Source organism: Ciconia boyciana, chromosome 6 (genome assembly GCF_034638445.1).
Source record: "Ciconia boyciana chromosome 6, ASM3463844v1, whole genome shotgun sequence".
NCBI lineage: Eukaryota > Metazoa > Chordata > Aves > Ciconiiformes > Ciconiidae > Ciconia > Ciconia boyciana.
In genome coordinates, this window is record NC_132939.1 from 22,870,366 (window position 1) to 22,887,592 (window position 17,227).

General features: G+C 41.3%; 1 protein-coding gene across 5 annotated transcripts in view; it reads left to right on the top strand.

The window, feature by feature from the left end:
* The window catches only part of PRR5L (proline rich 5 like), a 47,186-nt gene that overhangs the window by 1,715 nt on the left and 28,244 nt on the right, over window positions 1-17,227 (top strand). For 4 of the 5 annotated variants that reach the window (XM_072863702.1, XM_072863703.1, XM_072863699.1 and 1 more), the window contains exons 2-4: window positions 10,885-11,163; window positions 12,570-12,650; window positions 16,174-16,222. In XM_072863702.1, coding sequence (XP_072719803.1) covers window positions 10,994-11,163; window positions 12,570-12,650; window positions 16,174-16,222 — 300 coding nt within the window. In that variant the 5' untranslated portion in view covers window positions 10,885-10,993. Of the gene's footprint in view, window positions 1-1,066; window positions 1,148-10,884; window positions 11,164-12,569; window positions 12,651-16,173; window positions 16,223-17,227 lie in introns of all 5 variants that reach the window. The other variant, XM_072863701.1, reaches the window with a different exon arrangement.

A 17,227-nucleotide genomic window follows, 5' to 3' on the forward strand; every position in this document is an offset into this window, starting at 1 on the left:
TCACAGTGAGGCAGCGTGCACAAGACACAGAAGCTGATGTGTAGGCTACGTAGTTTTTTTTCTAAAACGGATGCCACAGTCCAACTGTGCAGTAGTCCCCAATGGTATAGATATATTGGCAGAGACAAGGCATTGTGCTCTCCTGATAAACCGGCTTTCCTGAAACTAAGAAACCACCTAGCTAGGTGTAAAATCCTGTCCTCTGGCCCCTGTGAAGAACTTTGTTAGCATTTTGGCAACAAAAAATGATCTATAGCTGGAAATATGTGCAGTAAGTTATGGCAGCTATTTTACAGCCGTGTGAAGGATATTAGGTTTGAGAACATGATCTCTGGTAGCAACCCAAATTTAATGGCATTTCTATATAGGTAAGTGGAGAATCATGATGTAAAGGCACTTGATTGATTCACCTGTCACATAGAGTGCTGAGAGATTCCCGCAGAAGGTTTGCGACTTTTCTTTTAGCTGTAACATGTAAGATTCATGAACTTAAAAGTGTTACCAAAGTACTAAACTAAAAAAAGAAAATATGATTCTCTTGTGTTCCAAAACATAAGAAAAAGCAGACTTCACATCCCAAGTAAATGAAAATTTCACAGTAATCTAAGACAATGTACACTCTTGATACGCAGTTCATAGACAACATATGGCATTCTTGCTAAGATTTTAGTGCCATGGACTTATATAACATAATGAGAGGGAGGAAAATTCTTGGACTTGGGTCTAAAACCAGCTGCTTTTTGGTGAAGCTAGTAAGAAACTTTTCCAGAGGTGGATAATTCCATGGTTGTCTATGATGAGGGTGTCCTGAATCTCTGATTGAAGCAGCTGTCAAGTCAGGTATGGTGCATTGCACTGGGTTCTACATGGATAGTATCTGCAAGCTGGCAGTGCCAAGGGTGGGCAGGGAAGTTCAAGCTCACTCAAGCCCATATGGGAGTCTTTTTTGCTATGTCAATTTAATAGCAATATTTCCTTTTGGCAGTTCTACAGCAGAGTTAAGGTGACAGTTTTGCATTTGTCTTCGGCCTTCAAGATAAAATTCTTTGTAATTATTTTTATGCAGTGTGTTTATGGGCTGTCTGATGTCAGCTGAGACTCTGATAAGACTTCCAACACTTGCTTTCAAATTCCAGCTGGAACACAGGTAGTGTTTACCGACTCCTCAATCCCTTTTGGAAGAATTTCAATTCCTTAAATTTTCAGTAACCAAAGACACAGAATAATTGAGATATTTAACCTTTTATTTGAGAAATAAGCAGATATAGTTTCTGTTCTTATGGAAAGAGTGGAGGAATAGGACTCGAATGCATCATCAAGGGCTTAGAAGTAGCAGGCACAATTGTATCCTTTTTGTAACTCATTTTCAATGAGTTCAGTTTTCATATGTGACTTTTCTAGGCACCTGTAGTATTTGTGGGCTTTTTTGCCCATAATGTATGGCCTTTTGTACGCATTGTTTCTGCTGATGTGAATTCAAGCATAAATATACACTAAGTATGTGCTGGGTTCCAGGGCTTATTCAGTAGGGCATAACAACCTGTTCTTACTACACGAGATGGGGCTAAGTGCAACTCAGAGGATGGAAGATTGTGATGAGGATTTTAGCAAAAACCCGGTTATACTAGAGCTAGCTGAGGGTGGGCTGTGATGTATAAGTAGGCTACTTAGCTGCCATATTTTGTAGCCCCAGGGTTAAAAATGTGGGGTATACTTATGTTTTTAATAACAACAACAGGAATGTGAAAACAAAAAACAAACAAAAAAGAATAAGTATGAAGTGCAAGAAAGCACAAAGATGATAGATTGTCGTTCTAGTTGTAGCAGAGATAGTTCCTAAAATAATTGCAGTCGCTAACGTTTTGTTTGGTTTTGATGAAGTATATCCTGCATGCTTTCTGATTAACATTCCTAAAAAATTAAACATGCATTACATTTAGACTGATATGACTTTTTTGCTTCCGAAACTGTGTTCTCCCCCTCCTCCATGCTTCTGCCTGGCATCATTAAGAAAGCATCCCTGTGACTCTCCTTTGCCTGTTCCCCTCTTGTAACTTTATGAATTAGTTTGTGAATTTCACCACATTTGATCAAGGAAGGAAAGGTCTAAAAGGATAAAGTTTCTCTGAGCTTTGTGAAAATGTTTTTAGAGCCCATGCTGAAGGTAGGGCTCTTGGTGGGGGTTATCCTCTCCTGCACGTGTGAAATTCAGAAGGGAGCATGATGTGGGAGAGCTGGGCTGTTTTAGTTCTGCTGCTCATGTAACTACTGAATATGAACAGTTTACTTGTTGAGCAGCTATGGCTTTTATTCCTTTTAAATACAAGCCAGCAGCTTCTCTGTATGCTAAGCAAAACTGCTGTGATCTCTACAGACTGTTCAATTGTACTTCATAGTTTGTTTTGAATGAGTTAATACAGGTATTTCCTGAATTTTGCAGCAGATGCTACTTGGGAGTTATTTGAAACAGGTTGAAGCTGCTAAATTAGTTTCTGGGTTTGAAAACACATTTGTCAATACAGTCCAAAGGCCTTTTCTACAGCAAAAAGTTTGATAGCTTAGTCATACTTGTGTCATTCAAGTGATACATTCCTGGCCTGTTCTGCTCCAGTAGGGATGCACTTGCTAGTGCATCTATTAAATGCTATTCCCAACAGCGGAAGGAAATAACTATTTATGTGTGTGTCATCTTTTTTTTTTTCCCTTGTTTTCATGCTATGGCTTGTTCCCATATAGCTGTACTGATTAAAAGTCATTCCAGTAATCAACAGAGTTTAAGACTGGTAGGCCTTAAATAGGCTGGTAGGCCTTAAATAACATAGGCCACTGAATTGGGGGCCTGAGCGCCTTGGAGTACTACTTTGCTATTACATCAGTTGTGGTTTTTAGAATGTAACAGCTTGAGTAAAGCCTTGCTATAGAATTGGAGACAAAGCAATGGTGATTTTAACTCTGCTGTCTAAAGTGAGCTACGTCTTGGTGGGTGAAACTCAAAAGAGGGATGCAGATAAGCTTGCTGCTTAAAAAAATCTGTGCTAGCTGCAGTGGATTAGGACAGCACTTCACGGAGTTCATTTTGAAAGGATGGTTACTGTAGCTGTCATGGATACAACTTTATGGAATGCCTAAAAAACCCCAACGCTTAATCAGAAAAAGGTGATATATCTCCACTTTCCCCCCTCTTATCCCTTCCTCCTCTCTATTGGATGGGGTTCTTATTTAACCAAAGAGGTAACTGTATTTTTTCAGTCCCAATCCAGTCCATCAGTTTTATGATTCTGAAACTCCGCTACATTTTTGCTTTGTGACTTTCATAGCTAGGTTTTTGGTGTGGTAGTTGCTTATACAGGGAATACAATTTGTTTCAACCAGATTAAATCAGTTCTTAGTGCATCTGATTCAAATTTGTCTCTAGCTTCATACTGATCAGCTAAGTGATTCTGCTGAGGTGTTCTCCTCTATTGTCCACCCAAGCATTTCAGAGTGTTTTGCAAACATGCGGCGCCTTTTAATAGCCATGACAATTTTCTCCATTTTTGAACAATGTGAGTCCAAAAAATTAAGTAATGTTTTTGAAATAACGCAGAAAACCTGTGGTAGAGAACAAAATAACTTTCTTGTCTTAGACGCTACGCCTGTATTACAAAATATTTTTTGTTCTGTATGTTCTTTACGATGACCTGATCTCTTTACTTCACAGTGAACTGGCTTGCTCTGTGCTATACTGATTTCTTACATTTTTTTAATAAGGAATTGTACTATCATGTATATAGATGTGAAGTAGCAGTCTTACTTCTAACTGGCCATCAACTCCAAAGGGGTTGCAGTGGTCTCTGAATTACAGAGAAGCTTCTCAGACCATGGTGGGATATAAGCAAAGGTTTTTCCCCCTCCTCTTCTCATATATTTCCTCTTGTTCTAAGCAGAGTTTCACTTTGAGTTTCAGGTTTGCTTTAACCTCAGGAACTCAAAGCATAACTAAGTGGAAACCATTGAGTTTCTTTTCAAATGTTACATGGCTCTGCTATCAAAGCCAAGTTAGATGTTTGTGAATTTGTTTGAGATGCATTATGAGTAAAGGCATGATGTGGGTCCAATTTGAAGAGGGAATATGCAAAAGATAGGGGGGCAAGGCGGGGATGCTGGGGTCTTATTTGTGGATATGGGTGTGTACTAGGAAGATAGGGAAGGTGAGATCTTGTTTTGGGTAGTCAAAGAGTAGCAGTAAAATTATTGGATATATGGGTGCATACGAGAGTGTCAACACTTTATATTGAGAGGGCTGTTTTCCCTTACTCTGTTGATGTCACTTCTTTTACATACTTCATCTCAATAGTTAAAATCTATCAAGTTTAATTAAGGATAGGTGAGGCCAGTAGAACACCTCCAGACGATTTATGGGGCACCAAGGTCCTGCCTTCACGGTGGGGTAGCCCAGCAAAGAATAATAATTTTAAAAAATTGGCACTTTTTGGTATTGAGTCAGCTTTGGAAACGAGAGAGATCAGATGAATCCTTGTTCTCTCCAACTCCATGGAATAATTTGAAAAGCTTCATTAAAGGAGCTTAGAGGGATATTTTTGTTTGGTGAATAGGATCCTGGCTTGGGAGGTGGAAGACCTGGGTAAATCACTTCGCTGGCTTTCCAACTTCATTTCCTCAGCCAGAAAATGAAGGTAATTATTTTTACTCTTATTAGTAATCCTTCAAGAGCTCTTGAAAGGAGCATTTTGCATGACTGAGTGGCCCATCCACCTGGGGCTGAGCCTGCCTGAGATACCTCGGGGCTTTCACATGGTGCAGAGTGCAGAGGGCAGGCTGGAGGTGTGGGGTGGGCAGGCAGGCAACTCTGGCAGCGCTTGGCACTGCACATGCTGGGGCCAGCCAGGGGCTGGCAGGAGGTGTGCAGTGAGGCTGCAGGTAATGCCCTTTGGCTGGCTAAAGTCCTGCATTTGCCAGCTGGCATGTAACCTGCACAGAGAGCTTGAGGAATGACCTTGCATTCCCCCCATTGGACAGCATCTGGGGCACAGCTGAATGAGGTGCTTGTGGAGCACTGCCCTTCTTCCCGCCTGCATCCTGCCCTTGTGCTGAGGAGTAGGGGCATGGCCCCTGAGCGTGCCTGTGGCCTGCAATCCCTGATCATAGCTTCACTAGAGTTTCCCCTTGCAAAATTTCTGAGCTGTTTTTGTCAGTGGGATTTCAGAAACAAGTGGCATTAATATATGGGTGGAAGAAGCTGTCTGTTAAAGTCTGCAAATTGAATCAATTGTACTGACAAGATTGTCAGACCTGAAGGCTGGTCTTGCACTCTTCCATTTACCTTCCTGAACTGGGAATGTCTCTTAGCGTGGGCTGTGCTCCTGGTGCTAGCATGAGCACACCTGCAGATATACTGTTCCTTATGTGAGGGACTGCTCACCAAAGAAAGTATCTGCACTTTTCCTTGCTGTTTCAGGACTTGACTCAAACCATATTAAGACCAATATTTAGATTCCTATTGTTTTTGATGGGCTGTGGATTAAGCACTAAAATTTTCATGAGTCAGATTTCCAAAGGTGTGAAGGCATGAAAGGATGAAGGTGTAGGAAGGATCATACTTGAGACTGGGCCCCAGACTGCCTCCAAAATTTTTGACACTCTTGCTTTCAATAACTTCTGACATACATCTAAGACACAGCTTCTGATTAATGTTAACCAGAAAGGACCTTTGTTAGTTATTGAATAAATCTCGATTTGATCATCTTCTCTCCTTCTGAAAAGCAGACCTTGTTTATTTTTAAGAACCCGAGCAATTGGGGGCTATAAGAGGAACTGAATGTGTTGTAAATTTAACAGTGGCAAATGCTGTCCGTGTTTTCTTAGACTATAAACTAAGTTCGTGCATGTGTAGTTGTGATGACCTAAAAGACTTGAAGTTACAGGTTGTGGGCTGCTTTTCTACTTCTCAGGATGGACACATAGCAAATAATGAGGGATTTTTATCAGAATTAGTGTCTTCAGATCCTGTCAGTTGAACTCGAATCAAGGATTTTGCCAATCATATACTTTGTTAAGGATTTACTGGGCTGGAAGGAGAATCAGCTAACAAGAATCTAGATAGTTCTCTCTGTATTTTTTGTCTGAGGTAGGATGAAACCGCTTATTATGTGTCTGTAGGCCTAGTACAGTGGGGAATTTTTCTTAAGATTATGCTTCTTCTACACCCAAAATCATTACAAAAAATTCTGGTGCATGTTACAGTATCCAGTTTGTGTAATTTATGGTCACAGGTCATCAATGTCACAATTGCACAAAGCATATAAAGGAGAGGAAAATGAGCAAGTGGATATCTTTCTTCATGAAGGGGCTGTTTCTTTACCACTAAAAAAAAGTTTAAATGGCAAAACATCACTTATATCTGGATAACCCCTCATTCTCTGTTGCTCTATTTCAGGAGACATGGGAAATGCTTGTTTGGATGAATTAAGGATCCTGTAACTTCTCCTCTCTCCCTTTCCCTCCCTTGCCATCTGCTTTAAAGTTACTTTTTGACTTGTGGCTTTTTCATGTGAATTTGGTGTGAAGTAGTGTTGGTGCAAGTTTTCCTCTACGAAGCAAAAACAGTTGTAGTTTTTGCTGCCCCATTACTTCCATTAGTGGCTGTTGGTCTGAGTCTTGCAGAGAAGGCATCAGAGGAATTTAAAATGGCCTGTTCTTTTGTTAAATCTCAGCTACCATGGGCTTTTTTTGTTTGGCCCAAGATTATAATGAAGATTCATAATTTGGAGGAATTGCTGACAACTTTTTCTTTGGGTTATTCTTTCTTTAGCAGAGAGAGAGACAGAGATCTAGGTGTATTGCCTGATCTTGCTTTTCCTCCAGACAGTCAGATCTATTATGGTCTGTTGGGAGGGAAAGGTCTTTTCATGGCATAATTTTATAATGATTTCTCTGTTGGTTTTCATGACTAACAGAAAACAAAGGATAAAAAATTCCTAGGTTGATGACTAATGTTTTTATAAATGCCTGTATCTATGTGTGTTGGAAAAGGATTTGTCTCCATGCTTGATTTTTCTCTTTAAAGATTCAGATTAATCCTAAAAGTGTTTACTCAGATGTGATAAATTACAAGTGGATGAAATTACATTGTTGTCAAATTGACTCATCATCCTGTTTCACTCCCCCAGTTGAGAACATTGACTTCCAGCTCTGAAGAGTTTCCTTACTCTAAGACCGGGATTTTATATAGATGACATATCTCTGTTGTTAGAGATCTAGAGGGTTTTGATAGCTGGGTTTTGAGATGGTAATCAAGGATAAGAGGAAAAAAAAGATCAGGAGGTAGGACAGCTGGAAGGGAACGAAGAGCAATACCTGTCTCTCTGACTTACTTATGACAAGATTCTTGCTAAAAAAGATGTGCAGGGTCATTAAGTGAGATGAGGAGAGTGGGAATGTTTTAGGATATATCAGCTGGCAAGCAGTTTGAAATGCGCTGATGCAATGTAAAGCGTTGCCCCAGCAGCTGGAGCATGTGGCAGTGAGAGATTATCTTGGTGTGGCTGTATCTCTTACGCAGTCACTGCACTTTAGTCTCCAGGTCTTTGTGTCTTTTATAATCAATGTTGAGAGTGTTGCTTAGTGGCTAGAACATGCTGCACCCTGGTGTCTCCCTTCACTCTCTCTAAAAGGGGAAAATTAATAACTGCTTGTCTGTAAAGCTTTTTCTAGTTCTGTGGTTGATAAATAATAGGACTATGATTATTAGAAGTAGGTTTTATTTTGTAGTCTTCTAAAACACTTTAATCTTAGGAAGAGGAGACTGTAGATGTGAGTGAGTTTGGACTGAAGGCCTCTAGGAGAACAATATCTGTTTCTGAATATTTCTGCGTAATTCTATGAGACTTTTCATGGCAAACTGAAGAGGAAATTTATTCCTTGCTGTACCCAGCATTTTGCTAAATACCATTCATTTCCAATAGCTAAAATAGCCTGAATACCATGAGGGCTTCTTACTAACCTATAGCTATGTTAATGCCTTTCTTGCCACAAGGGTAGTTTCTCTCAGTAAAAAGCCAAAAAATTGCACACTGCAGAATGCACACCATGCACATTGCCAACAAACTGCTAATGCAACTTCCCTGCAAAAATGAAGAAGTATTTACAAGGCTGCCTTGCTTTGGGGAAAACTTTCAGTGGAAACTAGTTGCTGTGAAAGGAAAATCTGGTCTGATAGAAGTGTTTGGTTGAGTTTGGGTGCTTTGTTGTACCTGCAGGTGCACAGGATCTGCAAACTACTTGTGCCAAAAATCTGTTTTCTAGCAAATGCTCTGTTACTTTGAGCTTTATGAAACTCTGAAAATAGTTTAAATAGGCTGTGGGCATGGGGAAAGGATGGTCCTTCTCACAGACTTTGGCATTTCCAGTTCTGATAACATGAGGGTCAGTTATGGTTGGATACCATTAGGTGGCTATCCTGCCTTCAGAGTCTGCTGAGCTTGTTATTATCTGTCCAGGTGACTTTAACAGAGATTAAGGAAAACAACGTGTATGTTTCCATGAGCAGAAACAAGCACGTTCCCTTGGTAAGAAGTGTTCAGGAAATTTGTTGTGGGGCCCTTGTATTCCTGCTGTGGAATCAGTCTCATAAATCCATAGCCCAAACTCAGAAGAGACCTTCCTGATCATGGTGTTTAACTGCTTGCACAGAACGGGCCAAACAATTTCCTACACAAACTTTAAATATATGTATATTAAGGTTGTTCTTCCTGATTTTACATTTCTGAATTTAAGCTTTCCCCTTGCAACTTAATCTAACTCAAATTAATATAAATGCAGCTTCATAAAATTATTTCATTGCTGGGGAGAAAGATACTTGCATGCACTTACAGCACCTGGAATAGTGATAGGAGGAGGCTTGTGGGCTAGCAAAATTGTTAAGTAAAAATTGTTAAGCTAGAAATTTTACTGCACTGCTGGGAGAAGTGAGCTGTCACTCATTCAGCTCCTCATGCTGTCAGCTATGGAACTTGGAGACGACAAACATTGGCACAAGCACTTGTTTTGCAACAGAAACATCTGTTATTCTTACGCTTTACCTCCTGGACACCTTTTGGCATGTTGTGGGAAAAACCTGCCCTTGGCTCTCCAAGGTGCTGTAGCTTTTTATGTCTGATGATTTCCGATGTGGTTACAATTGCCAATAGAGAAATTGCTGGCAGATTGAAAATGTGTGGGCAATGTCAAATTAACTGTTATTCCAAAATGCACACAGAAGACTCTGCTGATTTGGTTGTATTAGTTTACATTTATTCTTAATTTCTAAAAGTTATGACTTACTTATTTTTTTCTTTAGAATTGGAACAGAGCAGCCACAGAATCAACGGATTGCTGCCCTTTCAAGCCACAACAGTCAAGGCGAAGCTCATGTCATGAAAGACTGTCTGGGCTTTGTCATCTCTAAAGACAGCCAGGAGTTGTCTAAAGACAGAAAAAAGTTGCGCTTGTAGCCATGTTCCAGTTCCACAAAGATCTGTGCAAACTGTATTTAGCTTGTGAGGGAATAACAACCGTATTTATTTCTTGAGTAGCACCAAGACTGATAGTACCGCATGTTTCGGTGCCTAAAAAATGAGGTGTTTTGTCTGTGTTTTCTCCTTTAACTTCCTCGGTGGCAGGGCGCATGGTGTCCGTGGCACAGCAAGGGCTTGCGAGGACTTTGTGGTGGTTGACCAGAATCTGACAAGGCCATACAGAGGCAGGGTAGTAAAGTGAGCTCAGCGTGAAATGGGGCTGGCCAGATGGGAAGAAAGCTGTTCTCTTGCATGTAAAAGAGTTAATTATGGTTTGGGGATTGGAAAGAGTTTCCAGGAGCTGAGTACTAGTCAAATTAGAAGCACTGTGCAGATACACAACATTTGTTTGGCTGATCTTCTCTCTTTTCACCTCATGCTGAAGATGTAGTGGAAGAGTTTGCTTTACATCGTTTGTGTGCAGTTGAGTTACACAACTTTTTTGTTTGTTTTTTTTTTTCCTCCTCTCTCCTTTCTTCCACATCTCCTTTCTCCAAACTGCCAACTACATCTACTGCTTGTATTCATCAGAAGTGGGAAGAGTTCAAAGTACAGAAGCTTTGCCAAAGTTTTTTCGTGGTTTTTATCCAAGCTAACTTCTATTTCTGTGGTTTACTTGGGGCTACATATTCATCTGTATGAAGATGATGATCAGAGTGGAAAATACGGGCATTTCGTATTTGGCCTAGCAATTACTTCTCATTCTGTAGAGAACAAAACAAACATAAAAGTCCTGCTTACTCTCAAAATATCTGGTTGTCAGACCTCTTTTGCAGAAGCTCCGTATTGTATCCTTTTTGTAATGGGCTGATAACAAGTGGGTTTATTCCCTTGCACAACACTTCTCAAAAAAAAAAAGCATTATGTTTGTTCATCTCTTCTTCCATTGTTCGTCTTTTGTTCCTTTCTGGTGAAATAGTTTTCTCTTTCTCCAGTTTCTACTATTTTATACAGGCTGAATGGCTAACTGTAAAGGTATTTGTGAAGTGCCTCTGGCAGAAGAGTTTAGGCATGTCTGTTCTTGCATCTCTGCTAACTGAAATCGAAAGAGAGACCATGCTTGCATTTCTGTCTGGCTGTGTTGGGTCATTATTTAAGGGGCAAGATGGGAAAGGGGGCTGCAGTTGAAGAACTCCAGAAGATTTGCCCAAATTTGCTGTTAATGGGATAGGATATTTTCAGCCCCCCCTTCTCTGTCTTGCTCTTTTCCTTTCTCTTCACTTTGCAGGACTGCTTCAATTCCTTCATTGTCTTGCAATGTGTGTCCATGTCACAACCTGATGCTGTGGGGAACTGCTGGTCCAAGGCTGACTCTTTGCTTTTGCTGCAGGCTGAGTCCTTGGGTTTGAAGACTCTTTGAAATCACTGAGATTGATGCTTGGACCTTCAAGAGAAGAGACGAGACTTTCTGATGGCCCTGCTCCACTCCACCTGACCCTATGACTGGAGGGTTCACCATAGCTCCATCCTTTGCTCTCCAGTTCCACAAGATGGGTTCGTTCAGAAGGCCCCGACCTCGCTTTATGAGCTCTCCGGTCCTCAGTGACCTGCCGCGGTTCCAGGCAGCCCGGCAGGCTCTGCAGCTCAGCTCCAACTCTGCCTGGAACAGGTGAGCAGGACCCACCCAGGCTGAGCTCTTGCCCTGCAGCCGCCCCACGATAAGGGCTGTGCGTGTCTGATCTTTGTGCTTCAGACTTTTTATGGCTAAGCTCATCTGGTTATAAGCATGCATGAATTTTTGGCATGCCCAAGCTTTGCCAGCATTGAAAGCCTCCATGGAGGTGAAAAAGATAGACCTGGTAGTGTTCAGCCTTGTTTTTGGCCAAGGTTGTTCAGAGGTACTGTCTTGAAGTAAAACAGAATTGCTCTTTTTTAACAGTTGCATCTTTTAAGTACCATTTAGGAAAACACATTCCTAGTACTGTAATAAAGGCCAGTTTCTTAATGCGCAACAGGTATTTATTTGCATATTATGAAGCTTTTACCACAGTCAAGTTCCTCTGACAACTGCTAAGCTTGTGGCTTCTACCAGCATTTCCTATTGACAGCCAAATCCTGTTTGCAGTGCGTGTCATGCAGCAATGGCAACTGGAAAAACAATGCGTAGGGTGAAGAATGAGATGTCCTGATCTGATCTAATGGTCTGCTGCTACCAAAAGTGGGTGTTCCCACCTTCCCTTCTGCCATCGTGCACCTGCTCTGTGCTCTGCAGAGCTGTCTGTTGCTGACCTAGCTCAGCTTACTAATGTCGCACAAAAGTAGTTTGTCAAAAACATCGCAGTTTTGTGCCAGGATAGTGAGCTGAGGTCCATGAAGTGTGCGAATGCCATAACTGGCCCACAGAAGGGAATGCCTGTTAAGAGAATGACGTCTCCTCTTGTTAGCCATGGCAAGCCTTTAGACCTGCTAAACCGTCTTGTATGCTGTCACTTTATGACTTCCTCTGTGCTGGTGAGAGAAGTATGAGTTAAAAGATCCACCAACAGCATCTTACAAGCATTAACAGGGCTTAAAGTTGGGTCTGACTGAGGTGATGCTGGCTGCAGAACGTCTTCCAGCACAGCCAGGGTCCTGTCAGACACTGCAGATGGGGTGGTTCCTGCTAGCATCACTGGATAATGCAATGTGATGTGATTGGCAGATATTGACAAAAAGCTGTACCTCTTCATAGCAACTAGCCTGCAGCACACAGCAGAGATCCCCTAAACAGTCATGTTAAAGCTATATCTGGTGTGAACATGTTCTTTGTGAACAGTGTCCCTGTAACAATTTTCCCTCACTTACTCTAGGCACAACTTGAGGTTGGTTCTGCTCTGTCTCCTATGAGAGATGTAGGTAGATAAGAGTAATGATTTCCAGGGGAGAAAGAATGGAAGTATTTAAGTGCAATTAACCTCTCCACCCACCCCATTATAACCACTCAGCTTTTGGCGGCTAGTTCACGTTGTGCTCTGTTAAATCATACTGGGGGCTGTTATTTATGGGTGTTGTACTGTCTCATTTCTTTTTTGGCAGCGTTCAAACAGCAGTGATAAATGTGTTCAAGGGGGGAGGCTTGCAGAACAATGAACTTTACACCCTCAATGAAAATATCAGGTAGGTTGCTGAAATGCATGAAAAGGGATTTTTGTTGCTGCTTGTTTGGTGTTTGCGTGGTTTTGTTCCCCTACAGAATAGCAGTTAGATATTGGTGGGAGGAACAGGGATCGAAGCAAACTTAAGCACAGCTTCGGGGTTTCAGGCTAGCTTACATCTTTTTTGCTGTTGGGCGAAGTGAATGGCATTGGGGCACTTGGATAATGTTTCTCTGACTTGTGTGGATGTGTAGCTTTGACAAGGACAGGATGCGTGCTGACTTGGATTATAAGGATTTTGTCCCCTCCTAGGGAGTTTGCCTCTTCTGGCTGTTTTTTTACACATTTTTACAGGGCATTCGTGATGGTAGTAACATCTCTTTTCTAAACCCAAGCTTCTCAGAACTGTGGAGTGTTTAAAATGAAAGCAAAACACAGCATTTAATTTAAAAGCTAATCCTCACATAATTGCAGAGCAAGACCTGAAAATAGGAACTCTAAAAATTAAAAAAATGAAAAGCCTAACAAACATTTTCTAACACTGATGCTAGTGATGATTAAAAGTATAATTTTTTTTAAAGCAGGTTTCATGATTATCTGTGGTTTCATTCTGATTATTTGGAAAGTTTGGTTAGCAATAGATAGGACTGTAGAGTAGATAAAGAACAATTTATTCTTGCCTTGGTTCCAAGTTCTGCTAAGAGGGGTCTTGTCAGAGCTCATGGATATAGCTCCTCCTCCCTGTCTCTTTCCTACTACATCCATATTAATTCATCATGAATGCTGTCATATAGGTCTTCACTTCTCCTTTTATATGCCCCCCCCCCCGCCCCCCCCCATCCCTATTGCATTTTTCCTGAGTGCCAAGATTCAAATGGCAATTTGGGCTAAGCACATACAAAGCAGCAGTCTAAACTACCCCTTTCCCTACTTTAAAAATAAATGCAGCTTGCAGCATGCAAGTCTCTGTCCTACTTGGTCTGGTCCCAAAGGAGAAAGTTTAATATCATTCCTTCTGAGAGCTGAGTGAGGGCAATGTCTCATGCTTTAATGGTATTTTAGTGTGCTCAGGTCAGAAGTCCTCAGGTTTAAGTACTTGGAGCAGTCTTGGTTCTCCATGGGATGAGTATATCTGTACATTAAAAGAAAAACAAATGTCGTAAGACTTTGGAAATACCCTAACCCACAGCCTGTTGGCAGACCTGGGGACTGGCTTTGGGTTTTGTGACTTGTCTGCCAGGCTGTTGCCGGCCACAGTGGCTGCAGCCTGCCTTCCCTCCCCAGTGCAAGCAGGTGCTCCTTTCCACCCTTGCAGGGAGGCAGTACGCCGGGCAGAATAGCCATGTTGCCTGGGCTTGGCTCCAGTGGCTGGATCATGCTCTCTGCATGTTGGTTACTGAAGTGGATCTAGACTGTCCAGAGCTGGGCAAAGAACAGGAAATTCTGTGTGAACTGTGTATGCTTTGTAAGCAGTGCTGATGGCGGGAGGGGAAATGCGCTCTTCCATGGACAGGCACCCCCAGGCAGCTCTTGGAAGCCCTCACCTTGAAATACATGATTAATATTCCTGCAGGTACCCTGAGCATTGGTTACATATCCAAATGTCATTCTCTAAATAAGCCACTTTAACATTCAAGTAGCTCATTAATGTCCATCTAAGGAGCAAAGGACATGCATCTGCATGTATGTTTGTATGCACACCTGCAGCCTCACACCTGCGACTCTTGATGTAGCTCCCAACATAATGTTAGCTCTGTGTGCGTGAGGTGAATTTCTAGCTTGACACTGGGCAAAAAGCCAGACCTGTCAGACGTCCAACTCTTGTGTGCCATTAGGTAGAGCTGGTGCATTTTCCTTGTTTGTAGTTCTCCATTCAGCTCCTTGGTGGAAGTTAGCAAATGCAGTGCTTTAAGAGACTCACAGATTCTGCACAGTGCTTAGTTATTTGACAGTGGGAAATGCAGGAGGGTTTTAAAGTAGGACAGTAATGACAGGACCAGGAGATGAGCAGGTGGTAACATTTTGCTCTGGATTGCTGCCACCAAGTTTTTATCTTGCTGTGATTTGATATCATCTCACTGGATACTTTATTTTTTTTTTTTTTTTTTTTTTACTGCTCTGAAAGTCAGTTGTCACAGCAAGAGGAAATGTAAGAAATGCCATCAGGAGATGGGATTTCAGGAAGCAGGAGGTGACCTGGCTGTGATTAGGAGGAGACCCCTCCCTTGGGTTCTCTCTAGGGTGCAAGCCTCTGGTTGCTGGTCTACCTGCATGAGGTGAAGTCCTGCCGTGGGCTTGTCAATCAGCTGGTGGAGAGCCCCCTGGATTCTGCCGAAGCTAGTGCTAGAGCTTGTGGCAAACAGGCTCCCAAAGACTTATCTGGTGTATCCATCTCACAGAAATAGAAATGTTCTTTGAGATTGGCGGGGTGAATATAACCGCTCTGAGAGAGAAAGAGTAAAGGCATGTTGGCATGCAAATAAATGTAGAAGTGTTACAAAATGGTTAGGGAGGAAGGTTGCTGTCAAAATCGACTTTCAGCAAAGATTAGGAAAAAGTGGTGCAGCTTGTTAATAAGAACCCAGCCTGAGAACTGGTGGGTCCCTGATACAAATGCCATTTTCGAGCAGTCTTGATTATACTTCACGTTGGTGGAAAGCAAAACTCTTAAAACAGCAAAAAAATGCAATGTTTTGCAGTGGAAAGTGTTGGGTGCCTTTTAAATTTTAGGCAGAATTTACTGCTACAGATTTTATGCTCACAGTCACTGAAAGCTGAAAGTGCAAATGCTCTGAACTTTGTGAGTTTTTTTTTTTAATGCTTCTTCTGCTGTAAAACAATCCTGATTTTTATATTGGAATTTTGAAATATAAATATATATTAGAATTTAAAACTTTTATCACAGCCTGATTTAAAATCCAACAGATTTTATCAGAAATACTTGTTTAGAGTGGCTTCTGCCTGCATGTATTTAAAACACCTCTTGTTAAATTTCTAGAATTTCTTTCTTGAAAAATATGCTGCTTTTTTTTTTTTTTTAGTGCGGTAGTCATGGGGAAGCTGCAGCTTCTGCTTGTGTGTTTACTTCATTGCGCCTCTCCTTATCCTCCTACCTTCTACTTCCAAGAGAAAAGGAAGTATGGGAGATATGCTATTTTCAGTGAAATTAAAGGTGTCTTTGTTTAAAAAAAAAAAAAAAAGCAGAAAAATTATGAATTTCGAACTTAATAACTTTAAATTGTCTCCCCAAGTTCCTGTGCATTCAGGAGGATTTGTTTTTTTTTTTTTTTTGCTTGTTGTATGTGTATGGCTTATAAATAGAAGACTTCAGGGAAATGGTTTCATTCCTTCATAATTTGAGAATAGGCTTTGTGGGCATTTGTAGAATACATACCTAAATGTAAAAGAAATCTAACTGTGGCCAAAATGACACATTCACATATACTCATGTATCTTTGGTATGACTGGCAGTAAAGTGTGGGTATACCTGTAAGAAATGACCAGCAATGGCTGTTACTTCATGGCTGTATTCCTTCTGTCTACAGACGGCTGCTGAAGAGTGAACTTGGATCCTTCATCACAGATTACTTTCAGGTATTACATGATTTGCTTGCTTTCTTTTGAGGTTTGCTCTCTTCAGCGTTTTAGCCTATAAAAAAAATTAGGACCCCTTTTTACATGTACGTAGCCTAAAAGTTTCGTTTTTGTTTTGCTGCAGAAGATGATGGAGCTACAGGACTTTTTTAATGTGGGCCATATAGCCTTGGGAGTAATCATATTTATGGGTGTATGTGCTAAATTAAGGATAATCTTCCTTTGCGCTTAGGAAAGGCTGCTAGTAGCCTGCCAAGGTCAAGAAGGAATTCACTTGAACTTTTTAAAGAAGATGGGATACCTTTTCATAGTTTTTTTGCACCTTATTTCTCTAGTACAGAAAGTTGAGGAGTAGGTTTTCTGCAACAGGGGCCAGCAAAGGGGAAGAGAAAAGATAACGGCTGCCTATTTTGGGGGGGTGGGGGTAGAGAAGGAAGTCTTTATCAGCAGGAAGCCAACCTGGGTACTGTTTGCCTTTTAGTCCTGCAAATATTAATGCAATCTGTGAAAAAGCAAAAAATGAAGGATGAGAGAAGACCTGATCGATCACAAATGTGAATTAGTGTTATTGCCTTTCGTGATACTGTCCAGATAGACAGAGGTTCAAATGTAACCACATGAAAGTGTGTTGGATGATTTTGAGAGAGCACTGATGGCTTTCAGTGTTGTAAGTTGCTCAGTGTAGTGTTGCTTAAAAAAAAAAGGAGGAGGCTGCTGAAAACAAGAGCGTTTTCTTCCCTTTGAGTAAGAGAGAGAGAAAATTTCAGTACTTTCTGAAGCGGCTGATGCTGCTACGTACTGTGCTAACAGCTTAGAAGGGGAAAAATAAGACTAGTGTTGTTTCCTATCAGTATTAGATGACATGACCTTAAAAAATCACTGTGGTATCAAGTGAGAAGCAAACTCCTGCCGGGGGTAGTTATGTTTCACTTCTTTAGACCCTATCTGCACAAGTCGTTTACTGGAAGGAGGCGGCTGCTGGTGCTGAATGGCGGGATGTTTCCT